At 37.1% G+C, this 25,517-nt stretch overlaps 1 protein-coding gene and 1 long non-coding RNA gene across 5 annotated transcripts in view; one reads left to right on the top strand and one right to left on the bottom strand.

Moving 5' to 3' along the window:
• KLHL5 (kelch like family member 5) overlaps positions 1 to 25,517 on the top strand; it is a 73,446-nt gene that overhangs the window by 40,842 nt on the left and 7,087 nt on the right. For all 3 annotated transcript variants that reach the window (XM_030800920.1, XM_030800919.1, XM_003258586.3), the window contains 6 exons: positions 1,305 to 1,517; positions 6,566 to 6,752; positions 12,401 to 12,625; positions 16,574 to 16,736; positions 22,300 to 22,512; positions 24,461 to 24,632. In XM_030800920.1, the coding sequence (XP_030656780.1) occupies positions 1,305 to 1,517; positions 6,566 to 6,752; positions 12,401 to 12,625; positions 16,574 to 16,736; positions 22,300 to 22,512; positions 24,461 to 24,632 (1,173 nt within the window). The remainder of the gene's footprint in view (positions 1 to 1,304; positions 1,518 to 6,565; positions 6,753 to 12,400; positions 12,626 to 16,573; positions 16,737 to 22,299; positions 22,513 to 24,460; positions 24,633 to 25,517) is intronic.
• Positions 22,455 to 25,517, bottom strand: part of LOC115831742 — a 32,402-nt gene continuing 29,339 nt past the window's right edge. Inside the window, exons 3-4 of one of the 2 annotated variants that reach the window (XR_004027226.1) lie at positions 22,881 to 22,994; positions 22,455 to 22,533 (exon numbers count right to left, since the gene is read on the bottom strand). This is a non-coding gene — a long non-coding RNA (uncharacterized LOC115831742). Of the gene's footprint in view, positions 22,995 to 25,517 lie in introns of both variants that reach the window. The other variant, XR_004027225.1, reaches the window with a different exon arrangement.

Raw genomic sequence — 25,517 nt, 5'->3', positions numbered from 1 at the left:
TCATGATAAATTGAAGCAATTGAAATTCATTAATTATTCATGAATGGTTTTCCCCTTTAGAACTTCTACTGATAGGAATGTCAAGCTAATATATATTTTAGATCAGTACGTCACTCAGGTTACCACAGGCTATATGTAAAATATAATTCTCATTTTAATATAGAAGATAGTTATTGATAGTCCTTATCTCTAGCTCTAATTTAAACAGCCTTAGCTTCTTTAGTAAACCTCTGCATGCTGAGACAGCAATAATACATCAGGAAATATGAGAAAAACATTAAGGGACAATATGTGTCTAGTATTTGCATTTATATTATAACTATGTCAACTATCCATTCATTAAGACTTAAAACCTTTCAGATCAGATGGGGTATGTTTTCCTTCTCTCCAGATTATTTAGTGTAATAGCCTATCAAGGTCATCTCACACCTAAGGGCATTTTTATTTCCCATTTCAAATTATACAGGATTTGATTCTAACATGAGGCCAGGACTGAGTCATCTTCAGTCTAATGTCCTGATCCCAGGGCATTATAGGTCACTACTTTTTTTTCCACCTTTGGTCCTTTTTCCTATGAAACCAAAAGAGCTTTGTAAATAAATTATATTAGAAGAGATATTAAAAACAGACCCTTAGATAAAAAATTTAAAAACAGACCCTTAAAAGAGATTAAAAATTCGAAAACAGACCCAAAATCCTAGATGGTCTTATAAATATCATTAAAACGATCTTGAAGACTGATTTGACTAGTATAACTCTAGGAACAAATACTCACTCCAGGGAGGATCTGGGAAGATGTCTGTAGTCTAGAATGGTTCTGGGAAATGTAGCCACTCTGGGGGCCATTTCTTAGTAAGAGAAGTAACCAAGCTTTCTAGGTATTTGGCTCCACTGCTGGCCAAATTCTTCAGCACCCACAAATCCAAACCGCAAATCCAACCACTTCTGGTGTTAGAGTATCATACATCTCAGTGTCTAATTCATTTTTTCTCTCTTTCTTCAAAAGAATTGCCAAAAGTATTTCCTAACTTGAGTGAAGCAACACTTAAATGTCCCAGGTCCATTTTTTAAATGTAATAAGTGATGTAACACTTTAATTCTACTTGTATGTGTTTAACAACATAATTGCGGTTTAATTTTTTTTTCTCTGCTGTGTTTCTTTCCTAACAAGTAAGTATTACATTGTAAGGTCTAAAATATAAATTGTGTTTTGGTAGCTAATATAAAAAGCTTTTACTTTCTTCTAAGTAAATTGTGATGGTCAGAAGAAACAATGTTGTTTATCTGCTATTTCTTCCCTCTAGGAGCATTTCATGGAAGTGATCAGAAACCAGGAATTTGTATTATTACCAGCCAGCGAAATTGCAAAGCTCTTGGCTAGTGATGACATGAACATTCCTAATGAGGAGACAATATTGAATGCACTTCTTACTTGGGTCCGTCATGATTTGGAACAGAGACGGAAAGATCTAAGTAAACTTTTGGCTTATATTAGGCTACCTCTTCTTGCACCACAGGTAATTAATAGGTACTTGTTTATAGGAATTTTTCTTTGCCTATTCTATCAAAGAAAGTAATTTTACATGTATTCCTATGAAACGTGTAGGTGAAAAGATAGTGAGCTAACAAAATTCTGCTTATGTTTTCAGTCCAGAAGATCTGGCTACCTAAATTGCTTCAATTAAGTAACATTCTTTTTTTTTTTTTTTGAGATGGAGTCTCACTTTGTTGCCCAGGCTGGAGTGCAGTGGCATGATCTCAGGTCACTGCAACCTCCGCCTCCCCAGTTCAAGTTATTCTCCTGCCTTAGCCTCCCAAGTAGCTGGGACTACAGGTGCGTGCCACCATGCCCGGCTAATTTTTGTATTTTTAGTAGAGATAGGGTTTCACCATATTGGCCAGGCTGGTCTCAAACTCCTGACTTCAGGTGATCTGCCTGCCTTGGCCTCCCAAAGTGCTGGGATTACAGGCATGAGCCGCTGTGCCCAGCCTCAATTAAGTAACATTCTTGATTTTGGGTTAGTAATTTAATTGACTCAGCTACAAACCTATCCTACCAATTGGAGGAGAATTACTAAAACTGCTAATAAAAGGAGCACTGGACTCTTGAAACCAGAAAATTTAGATTAGTTTCTTTGCCACATGTTTTTAAGTATCCACTAAATATTGGATTCTGGTGATATATAGATAAACAAGGTATGTTAATAGTCAGAGCTCTGACATTTTAAAACTCTGTGACTTGGCATATTCACACAGCTGAGTTTCTTCATCTGTCAAGTAGAGATAACATCTTCCCTGACTACCTCATAGGATTATTATAGGGATCAGAAACATGCTCTATTACATAAAATGTGCTATGAATAAAAATATTATTTCAGAATTAAGAGATATCTAGTTGGTGTGTTCAAGGCAATCAGTCATAACATTTACATGCATAGTTTTCCCTTTTACAATTTTCACTGGAATATATAAAAATTTTCCCTGCATACTTTGCTGCCTATCTCAAGGCCTTGAATGGTCAAAGAGGTCTTGAAAGCAGAAAAAGAACGAGCTGTTACTGTTCAAGTTCAGACTTTTTCTTTTTTTAATTTAAAGTGTCACAAATGTTCTCTTATTTGCAGTTATCTTGAGCATAATGTATTATTTCCTGCTGTTGTGAGCCAAAGTTACTGTTTGTTCTTTACAGAGACAGTAATCAATGTGGATGCTTTCTAAGACCTTCCTCTTCAGAAACAGAATATTGTATGAATACATAGAACTGAAACTGCATGAGTTGATGATAATTCAGGAAAAGTAACATAATAAAATGTTTCTCTTGAAATCAGATTTTTAAAAGGGAGTTACATTTTTACTGCTACTTAGCAGATTTTTAAAAATTCTTTCTAGATGAAATCAAACCAAATTTGAAAAATCCTATTGGACTTTGAGAAGAATCTGTGCAGTTAAGTAACATGACAATTGACTTCACTTCTGTAGTTTCAGACATTTATGATACTATATTTGCATGGCTCTCATAGACCTTTAAAATTTCTCTTATCCAGGATACTGCTGATAATCCTAGCCATAAGTTCTTAGGGTTGAAAGGCATTTTGGAGATCATTTGTTCCAACACCTGTTGTACAAATGAAGTGACAGACCAAAAAAGTAAATCCATATGTTCAAAATTACAATGTGATTGCATAAATTCCTCTCTTTCTGCATTGTAGTTTTATTTGGTTTTTGCTATTTGGCTAACATCATAGGGCTAATAAGAGGCACAGGTGGGACCTGAACCCAAGTACAGTTCTGTGCCTTGTCCACTAAACCATTCTGCCTCTTGAGTGCACTGTGTGTAAAATTGCTGGGGGTGGTGGGGAGATGGTATCAGATGGAGGAAGAAATAGATTAAAAAATAAATCAGTGATTATTAATGAGATGAAGATTGTGACAGATACATGAATGTGGCATTCTGAAAATCATAGAAGTAGCTCACCAAAAAGAGGGGGTTTGACGAGAAGGCAGGGAGAACTTCTTACAGTGTTATTTGATCCATATTATGAATTAGCCACCCAAAAGAGGGGGCATGATAACCAGGAGAAATAGGAGCTTGTACTTCATCATGAAGTAATGAGCAAACGTATTGTGTTTTGGAATTTGAAGGTAGTTTGCATGGCTAGAATGCAGAAATAAAAGGGGATAAAGTCAAGAGATGAGGCTGAAGAGGGGAATGGACCAGAACATGGAGAACCTCTAGTTATGCCAAGGAGTTTGAATTGTATCCTGAAAGCAACGAGGAAGCACTAAAGGATTTTTTAATAGGAATGGCATAATTATAATTTTATTTCAGAAAGATTAACTGCATTGTGGAGAATGGATCTGAGGGGTCAAAGCCAAAAACCCATTGGGAAGGCTTTTGGAATTCAGACAAGTGAATTAGGCACACTGTGGCAGTGGATATAGACAGAAATTACCAGGCCCAGGAGCTATTTATGAGGTCAAATTGACAAAACTTAATGACTGAATGGTGAGGGTATACAAAAAGAGGAATCAAGAATGACTCTGATTTGTGCAATTAGGTTAATTAAAAGGTGCCGGCAATTGAAACAAGGAATATAGAATGAAGAGCTAATTCAGGGGATGGGGAAGGAAGTTGAAGAATCATGTTCCCAAAGCTTCTTAGCACCTTTGATTCTTTTAGAGTCTAAGGACTCTGAAGTCCTTAGACTTTTTTGGAAACTACTTCCTTAGATTGTTGAATCCAAAGGCAAGAGAATGACACTGGCCAAGGAGTACACAAGAGTGCTTGGGATGGAACCCTAGGAAACACAGTATATAGTGGTTGTTCCCAAACCTGGCTAATTCACTGGAGTGTTATTAAAAATTGATATCACACTTGAAAAAGACGAAGTTTTATCATCATCCTTTGCTACAGGGAAGACAAGGAAGGAAAATCCAGTGGATTAGCCCAGTGGTTCTCCAAGTGTGATCCCTAAAAGGAAGATCAGCACTACTTGGGAACTTCTTGGAAATACAGATTAGGCCTCACCCCACACCTACTGAATATGAAACTCTGGGGCTGGGGCCTAGCAAATGGTGTTTTAATAAGTCTTCCAGTGGCTTTGATGCATCCTCAAGTTTGAGAACCATTATCCACCATAAGTAGTGGTGATAGAAGCCACATTGCCTTGTATAATTTAAACAAGTTACTTTACCTCTCAGAACATTTTTCTTTCCTACAGCGGTAATACTGTGCTGCAGTATTGTGACATTTAGAAATATTGGCAGGGTTGATTTTTTTTTCATTGCCAAAACTGAATGGCAAGATTGCAGAATTAGAGTTAGCAAGTAATAAGGTTTTGAAGTAGACACTAAAATAATGAAGAAAATGTTGGATTGTATTCTGTATGTTTTATTTTCAAAGGTAGGAAAATATAACAATCATTAAATTGCCATAAGCCAATCAAATAATAAATGACTAATATTTTAAAAATTGGGATTAGGTCTGGTTACCAAGAGAATTTATTTTTGTGAAATAGTTCCTTTTCCAATGATACCAACTAAATGAGATTTTATTCTACTCTGTTAATATGAAACATCCCACTTACCCTAGCTAGAAGGGATTCAGCTTACTACATACAGTAATTTTATCATAGTGTCTCCAACAGTAGATTCTTAAAATAATATAGGAAATAATGCCTGTGATTGTAATCCTCTACCAAATGATCATTTTTGTACGTCTTTTTTTGTTTTTACACTGAGTTTTGCTCTTTTTGCCCAGGCTGGAGTGCAGTGGCACAATCTCATCTCACTGCAACCTCTGCCTCCTGGGTTCAAGAGATTCTCCTGCCTCAGCCTCCCGAGTAGCTGGGATTAACAGGCACATGCCACTACACCCAACTAATTTTGTATTAGAGATGGAGTTTCACCATGTTGGCCAGGCTGGTCTTGAACTCCTGACCTCAGGTGATCTGCCCACCTCAGCCTCCCAAAATGCTGGGATTACAAACTTGAGCCACCATGCCCAACCTTTATATGGCTTTTTAAAAAACTCTGAATAATCCAGAAGAATATCTTTTCTAATGTGTATGCCAATTATTTTACTATTGCAATTGCTAAAGCCTTCTAAAGAATGTTAAATAATTAGGCTGATACAGAGTATCTTGTTTCTGGTTTGAATTGTTATGGTTTTAGTGTTTCATTATTTAGGATAATAGTTGCTGTAACATTTAGTCATCTATTTTTATTATATTTATCCAGTTCTTTTTATCCTGATTCTCTTGGAATTCTAATAAGAACTTAAATTTATTTATTAATTAAATTTATTAATTTTCTTAATTTTTGGAGAACTGACATTTTTATATTAAGTCTTTCTGTTCAAGAAGCCTTTCCATTTGTTTTATAGCTTTCTACATATTATACCTTTCTTGATTATATATTTCCTATATATTTTATTATTTTCATTGCTATTGGGAATTGGTTTTAAAAGTTTATTTCATATATGTTTTGCAGGAGAGAAAATCTACTGATTACACTTGTATTAACCTATTACTTTACCAAATTCCCTTATTAAACTCTATGTGTTATGCAAATAATCATAACTGTCACCAAATAGGGATAGTTGAATATCTTTTTTATTATATTCAATAAAGATAATATAGACTTTCATAGATTTTTTTTTTGAGACGGGAAGTCTCTCTGTCACCCAGGCTGGAGTGTGGTGGCGCAATCTTCCATTAGAATTATTTCTGATTTTAATAGTAAAATTATTTATTTTAGAAAATCTGGAAATTATAGAAAAGTAGTAAAAAAAAACTTTATTTAAAAAGCACCAGTATTCCTACTACCCAGAGATAAGCACTACAGTACTAAGATTTTAGAGTATACCATTTATGCTACTCGTGTTTTGTTTTGCAATGAAATTTAAAATGTAAATCTTGTAAATGTTGCATATTTTAGTTAAAAATATGTGCCTATGCTTGAATTTTTTAAAAATATGTAAAATCCATTTGAGAACTATGTCATTTTTTTCTGTAAACCCTGCCATTTTCTTAGTCATTTAGTATACATATCCACTATTCTTTTCTAGTTCCTGGCAGACATGGAAAATAATGCACTTTTTCGGGATGATATAGAATGTCAGAAACTCATTATGGAAGCAATGAAGTACCATTTATTACCAGAGAGACGACCCATGTTACAAAGTCCTCGGACAAAACCTAGGAAGTCAACTGTTGGTACATTATTTGCAGTTGGGGGAATGGATTCAACAAAAGGTATCAAATAATCTTTTATTTGGGGGAGGGAGGAACAGAGAAAAAGATATTTTAATAAGTATATATATGGCCAAAGAACTCTTTGGAGAAATGGCTGGCTGCAGGACAGGGGCAGAAAAAGTACCAGATAATTGTGTAACATCCTCTAGGCCAGAAAATAAGGAAGTGCTCAAAGAATGATGGAGACAGGTCAAAAGACACAGGAAACAGCTTGTAGGGACTACTACTGTCCAAATCTGGGATAATTTGAGCATCAAAATAAATAATACTAAAGATTATAACCTATGAAATCAGTAAGTTTCCATGGTTCCACGGGAGGCCAAGGTGGGTGGATTGCTTAAGGTCAGGAGTTTAAGACCAGCATGGGCAATATGGTGAAACCCCATCTCACCAAAAATACAAAAAAATTAGCCTGACGCGGTGGCACGTGCCTGTAGTCCCAGCTATACGCGGGAGGCTGAGGCAGGAGTATCATCTGAGTCCAGGAAACAGGTTGCAGTGAGCCAAGATTGCACCACTGCACTACAGCCTGGGTGACAGAGCAAGACTCCATCTCAAGAAAAAAAAAAAAAAAAGTTAATTTCCAGATTTTGATTATTGTATTTTGATCCTATAAGATAATTTCTCATTTTGAGGAGGATACGCTGAGTATTAGGGGTATAATGCCATCATTTCTGCAAGTTACCGTTTTTTGGGGTTTTTTTTTGTTTGTTTTGAGATAGAGTCTTGTTCTGTCACCCAGGCTGAAGTGCAGTGATGCTATCTCAGCTCACTGCAACCTCTGCCTCCCAGGTTCAAACAATTCTCCTGCCTCAGCCTCCTGAGTAGCTGGGACTACAGGCACATGCCACCACACATGCCTGACTAATTTTTGTATTTTTAGTAGAGATGGAGTTTCACCATATTGGCCAGGCTGGTCTCAAACTCCTGACCTCAAGTGATATGTCCACCTCAACCTCCCAAAATGCTGGGATTACAGCTATGAACCAGCGCACTGGGCCACAACTTTTTTTTTTTTGAGATGGAATCTCGCTCTGTCGCCCAGGCTGGAGTGCAGTGGCACGATCTCGGCTCACTGCAAGCTCCGCCTCCTGGGTTCACACCATTCTTCTGCCTCAGCCTCCCGAGTAGCTGGGACTACAGGCACCTGCCACCACGCCCCGCTAATTTTTTTGTACTTTTAGTAGAGACAAGGTTTCACCATGTCAGCCAGGATGGTTTCGATCTCCAGACCTCATGATCTGCCCTCTTCGGCCTTCCAAAGTGCTGGGATTACAGGCATGAGCCACAGTGCCCGGCCACAACTTACTCTTAAAACAGTTCAGGAAAAATAAAAAAATACCTACATAGCAAATACAGTAAAAAGTAAACATTTGGGAAATCTGGGTCAAAGGTATCTTAAGAATTCTTTGTACCACTCTCACAAGTTATTATTAATATTAAAAATAGGCCGGGATTATGCCTGTAATCCCTGCATTTTGGGAGGCTGAGGCGGGTAGATCACTTGAGGTCGGGAGGTTGAGACCAGCCTGGCCAACATGGTGAAACCCCATCTCTACTAAAAAATACCAAAAAAATTTAGCCAGGCATGGTGGCAGGTGCCTGTAATCCCAGCTACTCAGGTGGCTGAGGCAGGAGAACCGCTTGAACCCGGGAGGCGGAGGTTGCAGTGAGCTGAAATCGTACCACTGTAGCCCAGCCTGGGCAACAGAGCAAGAGTCTGTCTCAAAAAAATAATAATAATTAAAAATAATAGCAATAAACACTATGCACAGTGCCTACAGGGTGCCAGTATTATGCTAGAAGCTTTCTGTGTATTATCCCTCAATATGCATTGATCTCCCCTTTCTTTGAATTCCTAGCACTAGCAGTCTGCAATCTCCTGACAATCTCTGTCTGACTTCTGGCTACCTCTCTGATGTCAGCTCATTCTATTAATACTTCTTCCCTTACTGATGCTTTTATTTCAACCCCATTGGCCTTTTGATTCATCTAACAGGCCAAACATTTTATCCATGTCCAGGATATTGCTTTAGCTCATGCTCTCACTGGCACGCTCTGCCCCCGGATATTGAAGTGCCTAGCAGAAATTATTCACTCAAATCTCTCAAATGTCAATTTACCAAGGAGGCCTTCTATGACCATTCAATAGCAACACCCGACTACCACTTTCTAACCCGAATAACATATAACATAGTGCCATTTATTTGTAGATGCTTAAGTTTTAGATATAGGCCCAATGACTGTATGGTACAGAAATAAATAACTGATTAGGGTTACAGTATAAATATTTCAACATTGGAAAAGATTTTCCATTGTTCAGATAATCTGCAAATACTTAATTATCATCTGTGTACCTGGAACTGGTGCTAGCTTTTGTAGTCATTACTAGCACTCTTCTTCTCCCTCTATCTTTTTCTCTCCTTTTCAAGGCTTTAACTGTTATCTCTATATTTATGTATAATTCCCTCACTTTGATTTTATTCTCATATTTCCAACTTGTATAAAATATCTATTTGATGCTCAGCTTTTAACTCAAACTTGGTACATGGAAAGGCAAGGAAACTTGCCTTGGTACGTGGCAAGGAAAATGCATATCTGTCTTTTCAGCTTTCTGGGAGATGAGTTCCTGCTTCCCATCAAGGCTCATACAAACAGTAGAAAATTCCCCAAGCTTGGGAAGGGGACTAGATACTAAGCACCCAAAGTAAACAATTCTCATTCTCTCTCTGTCTCTCTGGAACCTTAAATTCTGACAATCGTCAGGTTTTTTTTCAAATGGGCCTTATATCTAATTCTTCCAAATTTCTGCTGCCATCCTTCTAATTCCAGTTAGCCTTCTGTCAGCCTACATATTTTGGTCATGTTAATTTAGAGGGAATAGCATCCATTATGTTGTTAATATATGGAAGGCATTATGCTAAGCACTTAGCCTATATTATTTCATTTCATCTTCGTAACAGTTCTCTTTTATAGATAGGGAAACTAAGACTTGGAGAACTTAAGCAACTTTCCAAAGATTACACAACAAATTAGTGATAAGATCAAGATTCAAACAGGCATTTTGGCTTTGGAGATGATACTCTACTCCATTAACTCTTCAGTGAACATGCCATTATTCTGCTCAAAAACTCCAGCAGTCTTTATTTCTTACCACATAAGATGCAAATGCCTCATTTAAGACTTTCTCTAATCTGGCCCTTCTGTTTGACCAACTTTATTTCTGAGTTTTTTTTAATGATTAACTACTCTGACCTATCCTGTTCAAGCTATCTGCCTGGCCCTAATTTATCTTATTTCCCATCTTTATAATGAAGAGCAGTTTGCCTTAGTCGGATGGTAGTCTGACCATTGGACTCTTGGTCCCTTCATATATCTGTTTAGTATAGGGCCAAACAAATCAGCTAATATGGGCTCCAAATAACCACTATGAAAATGTTAGAGTATATTTGTGCTTATTTTTATAAAAGGTTAATTATTTGGTATAAATTAGGGAAGTTCCAAGCGTTTACATACAATTTTATAATTATTAGGATTTTGTTAATTTTGGATATTTGGATTTAAAAAAAAAATATATATATATATATATATATATATACCTGAGACTATGTTTTAATATTTTTGTTTGAAATTAGCAAAATAACTTTTAGTTACCAATTCACATGAATATGATACTGCTTAGTAAACTAGATCTAAAAGAAATAACTTAAAATTCAAAAGAAAAGTATTCCCTAAATGTATTTGTGAAGAGAGATGATTAACTTTTTATTTGTCGGAGGGAATTTTCTAATTTGATTTGATTTATTTGATGGAAGGACTAATATTTTAAGATCAAATTTAGAGTAATTAAATATACTATTACTATGTATGTTACTATTATAATGTAAGCATATGAGTAAAAAACCTCACTATAGCTAGAAACTATAAAGAAAAAGTATTCAAACATATTTTTCAACAGCTGTACTAAGTATAAGGGACTCTATTTGGTGCTGTGAAAAATACAGAGGTGAAGGCCGGGCAGAATGGCTTATGCCTGTAATCCCAGCACTTTGGGAGGCCGAGGTGGGAGGATCACTTGAGGCCAGGAGTTCGAGACCAGCCTGGCCAATACAGCAAAACCCTGGTTCTACTAAAAATACAAAATATTAGTTGGGAGTGGTGGCGCATACCTGTAATCCCAGTTTGGGAGGCTGAGGCACAAGAATTGCTTGAACTCGGGAGGTGGAGGTTGTGGTGAGCCGAGATCACACCACTGTACTCCAGCCTGGGTGATAAAGCAACACTCTGTCTCCAAAAAAAAAAAAAAAAAAATAAAAAAATAAAAAAAATAAAAAAAAATATATATATATATATATGCATGCAGAGGTAGAAAAAGACTTGTCTATACCAAATAATTTAGAATTCTGTAGGGTAAATAAAAAATAATAAAAACTATAACACGAGAAAATCTATATGTATAACAAAACTATTTCTAAATTTTAGGAAATTATCAATAATACTAGTGCTCTGATGACCAAATTATAACAAACACTTTAGAATAAGTGTTAGTCATGATTATAATTCTATAAGGCTAGCACTGCTTACATGATGTATTAGAAGCTTAGAAGAGAGAAGTGGGTTCTAGTTGAACTCTTCACAATTGGGGGTTGGGTTTTTTTAGAGGGCTTTTTTTTTTTTTTTTTTAAACATCCACTCATCTTAACTCATAAAGAGAACAAAGGAGTCCTGGAATCTCCCAATTCTTAAAAAAAAAAAAAAGAAAAGAGAAGAAAAACATAGGTGCCTTCAGGCAGCAACTTCCTGAACTCCCTACCATCATAGTTCCCAAAGTACCTGATCTGTACTTACCCCTGTCCTTGCTTATTGCAATAGAATATGTTCCCCTCCTCCTGTGAAAGACAGCTCTTCTGCCTATGCCCTGGATACTGTGCTTTCCTGCCTCCCCATGAACCATAATGAACATGGTTCATTATGTTCGTTATGATCCCTTTCATCTCCTGTATTTTTAGCTGCTTTCCTCTCAACCAGATCCTTTTCATTCACATTTAAGCAAACTCTTTTTCAAATTTTCAAAGCAAAACAAAACAAAACCTTCCTCAACTCTTCTAGTAATTTCTATCTGTCCTTACTTTGATAGCCAGACTTCTCAGAAGAATCTTCCATGCTCACTGTGTTTCTTCACCTCCCAGTCACGTCTCAACCACTCAATAAGGAACCTCCCCCTGAAGTCATCAATGACCTCTGTGTGGCTAAATCCAATAATACTTCTTAGTCTTCATCTTATTTGATCCTTTCAGTAGGATACTGTTAGCAGACCTACTGCTATCAACTTTCTTCCTTTGGCTTCCATGACACTTAACGCCTCTGCTTTTTTTTCCCCCCACTTCTGGGTGTTGTTTCTCACCCTCATTTGACAGATAATCCTTGTCCATTTGACCTTTTCTTACTGGGGCCTGTGTATGCCCTGGAGAATAGTAGGAGATGAGGACACAGAGGTAGGCAGAGGCTAGATCATGCAGGACCTTCATGAAATATAATAAAATTATTATTCTCAATGCTAATAAGATTATATTTTTGTATCTAATTTCATAAAATTACCAATCATGGTATAATTTTTATTTACATAACTTCTATATATTACTATGAAGGAGCAACAAGCATTGAAAAGTATGATCTGCGTACAAATATGTGGACTCCAGTAGCAAATATGAATGGGAGGAGGCTACAGTTCGGTGTTGCAGTGCTAGATGACAAACTGTATGTGGTTGGAGGAAGAGATGGACTGAAGACTTTGAATACCGTAGAGTGCTACAACCCCAAAACAAAAACTTGGAGTGTGATGCCACCTATGTCCACACACAGACATGGCCTTGGTAAGTACAACTATGCAGATTCACTCAAAATATCACATAGCTCCCATGGCACATTTACATTCTGTACCAGGCAGAAGACCCGTGTGGCAGCCACTGCGTCAGCCGCAGTCACCAAGCATTCCTCACATGCTGCAAAAAGAATTTGATAGGTCATCATAAAAGATGAGGCCAGATGCAGTGGCTCACGCCTATAATCCCAGCAATTTGGGAGGCCAAAGTAGGAGGACTGCTTGAGCCTAGGAGTTCAAGACCATCCTGGGCAACATAGAAAAAAACAGTCTACAAAAAATTTAAAAATTGGCTGGGAAAATTATTTTTTTTTTAATTAAAAAATTAGGTGGCTTGGGCCTGTAGTCCCAGTACTCAGGAGGCTGAGGAGGGAGAATCATTTGAGCCTGGGAGGTCAAGGCTGCAGTGAGCTGTGATCGTGCCACTGCACTCCAGCCTGGGCAAAAGATCTATCTCAAAAAAAAGGATCAATACCAGTGAAGGTATGGTTGAGTTTAGATAGTATGGTTTATACAATATTCAATTTATTAATACTGACCACCAGAGTAGAGGCTTCCCCCAAATAACAATAGACAGTAATGAAAACTCTCTAGGGATGAAGATTGAAATGGGTATGGTGGTGGGTACAGTAAAAGATCAGAGACATAGATTTCCACTAGCTGTAATTAGTTCTCAATGAAAGATGATCTTAAGTTTGAAGTTTGATAAGGAAATAAAACCAGAGGGTTAAGGCAAAGACACAGAGAAGGAGCTTAAAATTAACTTTATGAAATTTAACAAAGTAAACTTGTAAAACATTACTCTTGAGCCCATAAAATCAGGTATTATATAGGCACAGACTGGGAAAATGTGAGTTAAGCATGAATGAGACTTAGAAATTTGGGTTGACCATAAAATCCAGGGTAAATAGAGTGAATCAACTGCATGCTTCCCCTCCCCTACCATGGAGAAGAAAATGTAATTCTAACACAGGCTAAATCCTTATGGATATAGTACATAGAATGTGATTGCTCATAGTCCAGCTGTTTTGTGCAAATGACATTGTGCATTGAATACTGTCATTAGTTCTAGGTGCCATACAAAAGACTTTATTGAACTGCAGCAGGTTGAAATAAATGATTACATAGCTCAAAACTGTCTTCTTTAAGCCCTAATTTAAAATTTTTATGTCATTCAAAACAGCAATGTTCTTATTAAGTTACCTTATAATTAAATAACTGTTACAAATTTGAACTTAAAAAATAAACTTTTTTTTTTGAGACGGAGTCTCATTCTGTTGCCAGGCTGAACTGCAGTGGCGCAATCTTGGCTCACTGCAACTTCCGCCTCCCGGGTTCAAGTGATTCCCCTGCCTCAGCCTCCCTAGTAGCTGGGACTACAGGCGCCTGCCACCATGCCCAGCTAATTTTTGTATTTCCAGTAGAGACGGGTTTCACCATGTTGGCCAGGATGGTCTCAATCTCTTGACCTCGTATTCTACCCACCTCGGCTTCCCCAAGTGCTGGGATTACAGGCGTGAGCCACCATGCCTGGCCTAAAATAAACTTTTATTTAAGAAACATTCTTTTATCTCTTCATATGTGGTAATTATATGAAAATTTCATTAAAGGAGTTCTGCTAAATTTTTTTTTTTTTTTTTTGAGGCAGGTTCTTGCTCTGTCACCTAGGGTGGAATGCAGTGGTATGTTTTTGGCTCATTGCAACCTCTTCCTCCTGGGCTAAAGCAGTCCTCTCGCCTCAGCCTCTCTAGTAGCTAGGACTACAGGCACGTACCATCACACCTGGCTAATTTTTTAATTTTTGGTGGAGACAGGGTTTCACTATGTTGCCCAGGCTGGTCTCAAACTCCTGGGCTCAAGCAATCTGCCTGCCTCAGCCTCTCAAAGTGCTAGGATTACACTTGTGAGCCACTGTACCAGGCTTAAAATTTCTTTTCAAAGCCATTTTTTAATGGGTTGAATTAGGTGAACCCCTTAAGTTTTCTGCCCCCTTTGACATATTATTTATTACATATATATGTATATATGTAAAAATAGAGAGATATACATATATCATAAACGTGTATACAGTATGATTATATTATATGTATATTTTAATGTGTGTATGTATATTTGTTTATATATACATATATATACATATAAAATATGTATATGCACATATATATATAAATAACATGTATGCATATTTATATACACATATATGTGTGTATATATGTATACACACACACACACACACATATAAAATCTCCAAAAGCTAGTAATGGTGGGGCACAATATATAACATATGAATAGAATAATATGTTGATTTGGGTCATGCATGAATGATGAGTATTTTTCTTATCTGGCTGTGATTTCACAAATTAAAATGTATCTGTAATACAGGGGTTCTTTTGGCCCCCAACTGACACATATTTTATCTCACCTGGCCCTGATCATGTCGCACCTCTTCTCAAATACCTCTACCTCAAAGCCATCTCCAAAGCCATGGAGACCATTCTCCATCTCATTCAGAATAAGATCCAAAGTCCTTACAGGAGATAAGATCAGAGTCCTTATGTGCAGTCTCTGACTGTCCTGCATGATCTGGCTCCACACTCTCCCTCATCTCTTACATTTTCCCCCTCACTTACCCTGCCTAGCCAGACTGGCCACCTTGTTGTCCCTTAGACACAGTGAGCATACCTCAGGACCTTTGCACATGCCATTTCCTCTACCTCACCTTCTCTTTCCCCAGCTATCTCCAAATCTGGTTTCCCAACTTCATTCACATTCCTGCTTAAATGCTACCTTATCAGAAAGGTCTCCCCTGACCCTCTCTATCCTTTTGCTCTGCACCAATTTTTAAATTAGCACTTGTTATTACCTAAAATATATTTTATGTCTATTTCCTGACTATAAGATTTATGAGGGCATAGCCCTTACCCGTTATATTCTATTGAGTGTGTGGTACTTAGTAGACATGTGGTAAATATTTGTTGAATAAATTAACAAATGAGTCTAGCTCAGCTCCCTGCTGATGAATCATACCAATAGATTATGGTATCAAATCTAACTACAGTAAAATCTCATGAATTTGAATTAATAGGGGGGAAGGTATAAAAATACTTTTCCAAATATATCTTAAATCCAAATTGTTGAAAAATGTTTTAAATAGTAGCAGTATATGCATCTGGTGCAGTTTTAAAATAATTTTCCACTGCTGTACCTAAAAGTATTGCCTCTAAAACTTTTCATCTTTTTTAGAGACAGGGTCTCACTTTGTCATCCAGGCTGGAGGTGCGATCGTAGCTCAATGCAACCTGAAACTCCTGAGTTCAGGGGATCTTTCACCTTAGCTAGGACTAAAGGTGATGCCACCACGCCTGGCTAATTAAAAAAAAAAAATTGTAGAGATGGCAGTCTTGCTGTGTTGCCCAGGCTGATCTCAAAAGAGATCGTTCCACCTTGGCCTCTCAGAGCTCTGGGATTACAGGCTTGAGCCACCGCGCCCAGCCTCTAGAACTTTTTCTTTTTTTCTTTTTTTTTTTTTGAGACGGAGTCTCACTCTGTTGCCCAGGCTGGAGTGCAGCAGCACGATCTTGGCTCACTGCAACCTCTGCCCCCAGGGCTCAAGCGATCCTCCTGCCTCAGCTGGTCTCGAACTCCTGACCTCAAGTGACCTCCCACCTCAGACTCCCAAACCGCTGAGATTACAGGCATGAGTCACCATGCCCAGCCAGTCTCTAGAACTTTTAAAACCAGAACTACCGTGCTATTTCAACCCCACCCACCCACCCACTGACCTACTAAGAATAGTGAGGAGGACACTTGTCTCCATCATAAATGTTTACTCAGTTCAGTTTGCATGTTTTAGGCTTATTGTACTTATACTTCAATTAAAATGTGATTTTTAAGACAGCAGCCAATCTGAAGTCGTTAGTGGTTTCCTGTCTCCTCATAGGTGTGGCTGTACTGGAAGGTCCCATGTATGCTGTAGGAGGACATGATGGCTGGAGCTATCTGAACACAGTGGAAAGATGGGACCCTCAGGCTCGCCAGTGGAATTTTGTTGCCACTATGTCTACCCCTAGGAGTACAGTAGGTGTGGCAGTACTAAGTGGAAAGTAAGGAAATATTTAAAGTTCCATTTAAAATGCAATACACCAAATTTATTAAGCTATATCATTTCTAATTTAAAGATGTACATAAATACAGTGATTTGAAGAAACTTTTAAGACAATGTCTCTTTCTATAATAGTTGTAAATATAAGTAGTTGTTAAGCTAGGCTTTCATTTTAATGTGCAGATACTACACATTTCTAGTTATCATTTTGAGTGAAGACATTTTATATTAATGTTCAATATTAATAAGTTGTACTATAAAAATCTAGTATATCTATATTAAAATATTTTATTTAATATACTTTAAAAGTATATTATCTATATTATGTTTAAAAGTATATATGGTCTTTTAAAAGGAGTATAGTCTCTCTCAGTGTTTCTCTAAAAATTCCTTCCATCTTTTCTACTGATTTATCTTGACTTTTACCTCTTTTCTTTCTTATCTTGGAAAACTGGTGAAAACTAGAATGGATTTATAAAGAGGTGCTCTCTTGCCTTTTGTCTGCTCTGCGTAAACAAATATTGGTAGAGCCATCACTAATAGCTCTCAGTTACTCAGAGAGTAAATATTTTTTCAGTCCTTTCTTCTTCCGTAAAATGAAGCTGTCTGTGGTTGTTAAAGTTATTTGTAGGGTACCTTTTGCTCATTTAGAATGCTTTATCATTGTTTCCAGAAAAAGAAATGAATCAAGGTTAAAATAGAATTAAAATTATGTATAGAATTGTGTTATTGATTATTATAAGAAAAATGAAAAAAATAGTGAAATTTTTTATATTTTAGGACCTAAGATCTTGTTTCTTCAGGACCTGTCAGTTATGTTCTATTTTTTGATACTTTTTTTAAGCACTATTACATGTGATAAGATGGATAATGGAAATCACTTTTTAGATGTTTTTTATCTCCATGCCCCTCCCCTCATTTATTTTAGCTAAAGAAATCACTTCAAAATTCATCACTACGTATCTTTCTAAACTCTTTGGTAAGAGTCAGCCATTAAAGAATCTAGTAAATGAGAAAAAAAGAAAATGAAACAGTATCTTCTCGGTTTTGAACCTTTAGTTTAAACCTTTGGGACTGATTCATTGGATTAATTTTTGTTCAGCAGCATATTTCTTAGCCCTTATTGCTAATAGAGGACAAAAGAATAACTGCCTTCTCTAAAACCTAATTTCCGGACCTACCGTAGCTTAGATTTCTAGGCATAGAAACATCTTACTTTCTTACCTTTTCTTGCCCTCTAATGAGAAATATTTCAATCCTTAACCCACCTAAAGTACAGTTAATTGAATATAATTCAGAGACAACCTAATTAATCATATCAGAAGCTAAGGATCTCTAATCTACTATTAAGAAATTTGATTTTGAATGTATAGTATATCTAAAGAATCTGGAGTAAGTAGAAAGTATGCAGTTGGTTGAAAAAAACTAACGATGCATCTTTTCTTATCACTGCTTTGTGATTTAGAACAAATCATTTCTCTGTGCCCCAATTTTTGTATTCTATAAAATGAAGAGCTTTGCTTTTTGTGGTTTTTGTTATTTTAACTTATTACTTATTTATTTCTTTATTTTGAGAGAGAGTCTCACTCTGTCGCCCAGGCTGGAGTGCAGTGGCACGATCTCGGCACACTGCAGCCTCCTCTGCCTCCCAGGTTCAAGCGATTCTCCTGCCTCAGCCTCCCAAGTAGCTGAGACTACAGGTGTGCACTACCACGTCCAGCTAATTTTTGTATTTTTGGTAGAGACGGGGCTTCACCATGTTGGCCAGGCTGGTCTCGAATTCCTCACCTCAGGTGATCCACCCACCTCGGCCTCCCTAAGTGCTGGGATTACAGGCATGAGCCACCGCGCCTGGCTTATTTTAACTTATTTATAATTTCTTTTTCTTTTTTTTTTTTTTTTTGGAGGTGGTGGTGGGGAAGTGGACAGAGTCTTGCTCTATCTCCCAGGCTAGAGGGCAGTGGGCAATCTCAGCTCACTGCACCCTCTGCCTCCTGGGTTCAAGCGATTCTCCTGCCTCAGCCTCCTGAGTTCCAGTGATTCTCCTGCCTCAGCCTCCCAAGTATCTGGGATTATAGGCACCTGCCACGATGCCCAGCTAATTTTTGTATTCTTAGTAGAGACAGGGTTTTACCATGTCAGCCAGGCTGGTCTCGAACTCCTGACCTCAAGTGATCAGCCCACCTTGGCCTCCCAAATCTTAAAATTTTTAAGGTGTTAAAATTTTTCTTCCTACCATGTTTGACAGAAAGAAACCTTATTTAGACTTCCAATTGTTCAGGCTACCTTTAAGCCACTGGCTGGCAAATATTTTTAGCAGTTGAATCTCTCTTTCAAATGAAATCTTAAAAATACCTCAATATTTAAAAGGCAAATGGAAGTTCAAGTTTATTTTAAACTTATTTAAAATGTATTACAAGTTCAAGCATATCATATTTACTTATTATAAAAATCTGTGAAGAAGAGTAAGTGCTGAAGAACAGAAGAATAAACTTTAAAGAACACAGCTTATTTCTGTGTTTTGTCTTGATTGTCTAATATGAGGAAAATCTTGATCCACAGATAAGAGGCTGAAATGGTAACAGTTATTTTAACTACTAGAGTAATTTAATTGGAATTTCAGGAAATTCTTCAGTTAAATTGCCCAAACAGTTTGAAAGTAGTAATAATTTTTTTTCTAAGTTGAATCTCAAACAGTATCTGCCAACCACTTGCATTCCTTTTACTTTTGAGACAGGGTCTAGCTCTGTCACCCAGGCTGGAGTGCAGTGACACGATTACAGCTCACTGCAGCCTCACCCTCCCTCCCAGGCTCAAGCTATCCTCACACTTCAGCCTCCTGAGTGGCTGGGACTATAGGCATGCACCACCATGCCTGGCTAATTTTTAAAATTTTTTTTGGCCGGGCGTGGTGGCTCATGCTTGTAATCCCAGCACTTTGGGAGGCCGAGGCGGGCGGATCACGAGGTCAGGAGATCAAGACCACGGTGAAACCCCGTCTCTACTAAAAATACAAAAAATTAGCCAGGCGTGGTGGCGGGTGCCTGTAGTCCCAGCTACTCGGAGAGGCTGAGGCAGGAGAATGGCGTGAACCCGGGAGGCGGAGCTTGCAGTGAGCCGAGATCGCGCCACTGCACTCCAGCCTGGGCGACAGAGCAAGACTCTGTCTCAAAAAAAAAAAAAAAAAAAAATTTTTTTGTAGAGATGGGATCTCACTGTGCTGCCCATGTTGGTCTCAAATACCTGGGCCCAAGTAATTCTCCCATCTTGGCCTCCCAATGTGCTGGGATTACAGGTGTGAGCCACCTTGCCCAGCCTAATTGCATTCTTGATCATAATTTTAAAAGTCAGACAAGACCTAAATCTTATTATTAAGTATATATAGGTAGTACAATACTTTCACAACCTGACATAATATTTCTCTTTTTATTGTAATAGACACTATCGTGGGGAAGAGAGATGAGTTCTGAGTCTTACGTGGCATTTAATTGAGCCAGGTGATATTTTTGAAAATTAAAAATAATTTTTAAAATTTGAAATTCAAATGAACCATTTTTTAGACTCCCTCAATTTCTTCATAGAATCCTATTCTTAGAACACAGTTTGAAAATCATTGCTTGACATAATGATTATTTAGAAAGTGTTGCCAATTGATTTTAACCCTTAATATTAGCTGAATATAAACATTGTTTGTACACTTAGATCTCCTGTAAGTGCTATTTTCTACAAGAACACAGAGACATCATTAATTTTTCTCTGTAAATGTTTATGCCATGATTATCATGTACTAGGCAGTGTTCAAAGTACTTTAAATTTAATTATTAAAAATCCTATGAGGCAGGCTTTATAGATAATGAAATTTAGATGGAGGTTAAATAACTTGTCAATAGTCACAACTAGTAAGTGGTAGAACCAGAATTCAAACCCAGAGAGTCTGGTTCCAGAGTTCATGCTCTTAATCGTTGTATTGTACCATTCTTTACAATAAAGACCCACAAATCCACTGTTCAAGAGGGTAAGATGCTTTAAAGCCTATCGCGTGTGGGTATGTGTGGGTGTGTACACGTGCACACACATATGCATGTGTGAATTATTTTAAATTATTGATATTCTCTAATTGTTGAAGGCTTCTCATGTTCTGTGATCCATATTTAGATAACTCTTCTACCAAGTATTAGTTGAAGATAAGAATAATATTAAGAACTAGAACATAAACAAGTTACTAATAGATAAAAGTTTTTAACAGATAAAAGAAGTTTTACGATAAATTTTAATAGATAAGTTTCAAATAAATTTCAATTTCCATACTATTAATATAGTTTAAGTTTAGAACAAGATATTGCTACAACCATATGTTACTGTTTAAGATATGGTCGTCTTATTATTTAAGAAACAGTTTCAGTGACATAGTGGCATACCTTAATTAGGAAATCTGTGGTTAAGTATGTAGATTTACCCAAATGTAAATACCTAGAGTTTTAATTGGCAGAAATTTGGGATAGTTAAAATATTATTTCTTGAGAAATGATAAAAACAAGTATTAACTAACATTTGTAAATTCAAAATGTATAATCTTTTCTATGAGCAACAAAGTAAATTTACTCTTTTAAAAAACTAGTAGAAAAATTATTTATAGAGAGCTTCCCAAATGAATAGTAAGTATAAGAAGATTTTTGCTCAACAAGAAATATTGTGTTCAAATATTTAAAATATTTTACAAACGTTTTAGTTTCAGAGTAAAAGACTATTTCAAATTAGTGCAGTGTATTGATTGATAATGAATTTAAATTGATCTACTAGGTAACATTTAGGTCACTCACATGATAACCTATATCCTTTTCTGCAGTAATTTAAATTAATGAAGGATCATTGTTCATACATAACAAATGTTACTTTTTATGCCATTGTTTCAAGCTATATTTTTATTCTCCCATTTCACTATTTTACAAGTACATTCTACATGACTGCGTTGACTGTCCAACTGTTCATTAATGAAACTGTGTGTCCTGATTCTGCTGCTTACTGGGTGACCCTGTGCAAGTCTCTTACTCTCCGTGAACCCTTGTTTCTTTATCTGTGAAACAGGGATTCAAACAGTTTCTCATATCCCTGTGATGATTAAATTAGTACATGTGAAGTGCCTAACCTATGGTAGGTGCCCAGAGGTTAGTTTCTTTCCTTGATAATAAAGTCTTAACTATTAAAAAAATAAGCCATGGTATATTTATACACCATATTTTGTCTATTCTAAGACACATATTTTAACACCTCTAGAATTTCATGCATATTACAATCAATGGTTACTTGTCAGAGAGATGGCAGTGGTGAAATAGTTGTCATTGCCTTCATGTGCAGTTTGTTTTCCTTTTCATGTATATACAGAGTGATATATTATACTTATGTGTGTCATTTCAAACAGCATATCTTCTTTAATAACACACACATTGACAGTGTTTTATAACTGATGGCACCTTAAATTCAATGAAATAACATAAGAAGAGCCTCTTTGTTCTAAGCATAATGGCACAATGTCTTATTTATCATTTCATTTATTCTTTTTACAGACTTTATGCAGTTGGTGGTCGTGATGGAAGTTCTTGTCTCAAATCAGTAGAGTGTTTTGATCCTCATACTAATAAGTGGACATTGTGTGCACAGATGTCAAAAAGGAGAGGTGGCGTAGGAGTGACGACCTGGAATGGACTGCTGTATGCTATAGGGGGGCATGACGCTCCTGCATCCAATGTGACTTCCAGACTCTCAGACTGTGTGGAGAGGTAATTTCCTGGGAAGAAAAACTAGGAACAAAAAAGATATATATAAGTCTCTGATACTTATGTATATTTGGAGAACGTGTTGGAGAATTGGAAGGGAAAGTCGGCATTCAAAAATGCAAAGCAACTTCACTTTATAACAGCCTGCTCTCACAGGAACTGATACTTCCAGAAAAATAAGTTTGTATTGAGCATGCACTACATGCAAGGCAATTTTATTTTATATGGGATATTGGACCTAATAAGAAGAGGAGCTTGATGAATTTTAGGCAGAATGACTTAAGGGCTGTAGGCTAAATAAAAAGCAAAAAGGATAGGGACATTTCTATGTGTTTTGATATAAAATAAAAAACTAATAATAAAAAACTTACAAACTTAAGTCATCCCAACTGGCCTCACAAAACTCAAGTGTGGTGCCAGGTAGATAGCCAAATAGCAGTGGAAGATTTGGATGGTAGGTCAGGTTCCCGTTTATTATGTTTAGTCTAGTACAAGGAATAGAGAGAATTGAATGGATTTAGGTGGTACAATCAATAGGAGTTTGTCTGAACACTCCAAAGCAGAAAGAAACACTGAAAGGCAGCCATTGTGGCTGGAGAGCAAAGAGTGATGGGGAGGGAGTGACAGGAAAGGAGGTGGAGTGGGGGGGTGGGTGCAGATCATCTAGACTCCTTGAGACATTGTTAAGGGTTTTGGATTATAAAGAAAAATAGGAAGTTAATGAGTGCCCATGTGTGACAGAGTGTGTGTGTGTGTGTGTTTGTGTGTGTGTGTGTGTGTGTGTCTGTTGGATGTGATCAGATTTTTTTAAAAGATTAGTTTGATTTATGTAAATTGTAAGTGACCAAGTGACCATAAGAAGGATAAAAAGTAAAATCAAAGTTTGTTGATGATAATGAGCACTATCTTAGTCTGTTTCCCATTGCTATAACAGAATACCCAGGACTGAGTAATTTATAAAGAAAAGAGGTTTCTTAAGCCCACAGTTCTCCAGGCTGGGAAGTTCAAGATTGGGAGGCTGCATCTGGCAGGTTCTGGCGAGGGCCTTGTGCTGTGTGATAACATGTTGGAGAACTGGAAGGGAAAGTCAGCATTCAAAAATGCAAAGCAACTTCACTTTATAACAACCTGCTCTCACAGGAACTAATGCATTCACACAAGAACTAACCAAGGAGAAAAACATTAATCCATCTTACCAACCTAATCACCTCTTAAAGGCCCCACCTCCCAACACTATTACACTGGCAATTAAATTTCAGCGTGAGTTTTGGTGGGGATGAACCACATCCAAACCATAATAAGTGCTTTCTGTATTGGTGTTGTGTGGGAAAGCAGGAAAGTTACAGCTGCATTTCAATATATTGGGGGGAAAACAATTCAGACCTATGCCCATTGCATGTTGTAATCTAGGAAAGGAATGTGGAAGTGTTTGTATACTTTGCCCCATGAATTATGGGCTTGCTGTTGTACTACACTCAGTGGAAAGCTGTTCATTGATACAGCAGATTTTAGGAGCAGTATCAGTCACCTTAGCATGATGTATCTGCTCTTAGCTATACAACTTTGGGCAATTCTAGTTAAGACACCTCATGAAAGGAGCAAGACAGCCCAAAAATGGACAGCTACAATGATTGAGGGTGTAAGTCATCTTTCATAGAGCTTAACGCATTGCTTTCCCCAAATTTTCAGTAGGTAATGTAAGGTCTGAAAGCAGTTTTCAGTATTGACACTAGCTCCTTTTAAGTGTTATACATCTGTTAAGTGGCTCTATTAAAATAATACTGTAAGTTAAAGTTTTCAGAAAAATTTGATATTTTTCTCTAAAATATGTTCAAATGTATTTGATTTACATAGTAGATAATAAGTCAGAAGATAGACTTGAAGAACAAAACTGTTTTTACATAAATATTTTAAGAATAATGTCAGCTCCGGTTCTAAAATTTTCTTTCAGATATGATCCCAAAACAGACATGTGGACTGCAGTAGCATCCATGAGCATCAGCAGAGATGCAGTGGGGGTCTGTTTACTTGGTGATAAGTTATATGCTGTTGGGGGGTATGATGGACAGGCATACCTTAATACCGTGGAGGCTTATGATCCCCAGACAAATGAGTGGACCCAGGTATGGCATTCATGTTTCATTATTACACTGACTCTCTTTTTATTAAAACAATTCTTACGGTAAAACAGAGCCCCTCAATCTTGTCCAATACTGAAATATATGGCATAAATATGACAATCACCTTTTGATTAAAGATGAGAAAAAGAGGCAATGTTTAATTTTATAACATAATTAAAATCCAGAATTACTTCTGAGATGTAAGTTAATACTCAGAGAAATTATTAATTATCTGCTACCACTTGCATGATGAAGTGTTCTAGCCTGATTAAAGCTGATAGGACTACAGGAGGGCTGTAACAATGGGAGGGGAGACAGGAAAATAAAAACAAGGATAGTAGTCAGAAAACTTTGAACAACTTGCCCATGCATGAGCAGTTGGATTTTTAAATACTCAACCCACTGATATTTGGGAGCAGATTAAAGTCTTGATAACCTAATGAAGATGGCAACCCTAAATTACATGAAGTAAGAAACCTGATCTGGCAATCTTACTAACAGAAAGAATTTCACCCTTGTGCATTTCTGGGAGGGTCTAGCACTTCTAAGAATGATCTTTTGAGATCTTTGCTTCCATCATCACCAAGAACAGAATGAGGAATTTGTGCTTGTGACACCCAATTCAGTACTTGGTACATAAAAGACAATAAATGTTTAACTGAGCCACGATTTTCTTGTATACAAGGAGCAATGGTAAATATTGTCAAGAAAACAAAGCTTCTAGGCCGGGTGCGGTGGCTCATGCCTGTAATCCCAGCACTTTGGGAGGCTGAGGCGGGCAGATCACGAGGTCATGAGTTCGAGACCAGCCTGACCAATATTGTGAAACCCTGTCTCTACTAAAAATACAAAAAAATTAGCCGGGCGTGGTGGCATGTGCTTGTAATC

The sequence above is a fragment of the Nomascus leucogenys genome, chromosome 20 (genome assembly GCF_006542625.1).
Source record: "Nomascus leucogenys isolate Asia chromosome 20, Asia_NLE_v1, whole genome shotgun sequence".
NCBI classification, from domain to species: domain Eukaryota; kingdom Metazoa; phylum Chordata; class Mammalia; order Primates; family Hylobatidae; genus Nomascus; species Nomascus leucogenys.
The sequence above is the reverse complement of the archived record's forward strand: the minus strand, read 5'-3'. Positions and strand labels throughout refer to the sequence as shown.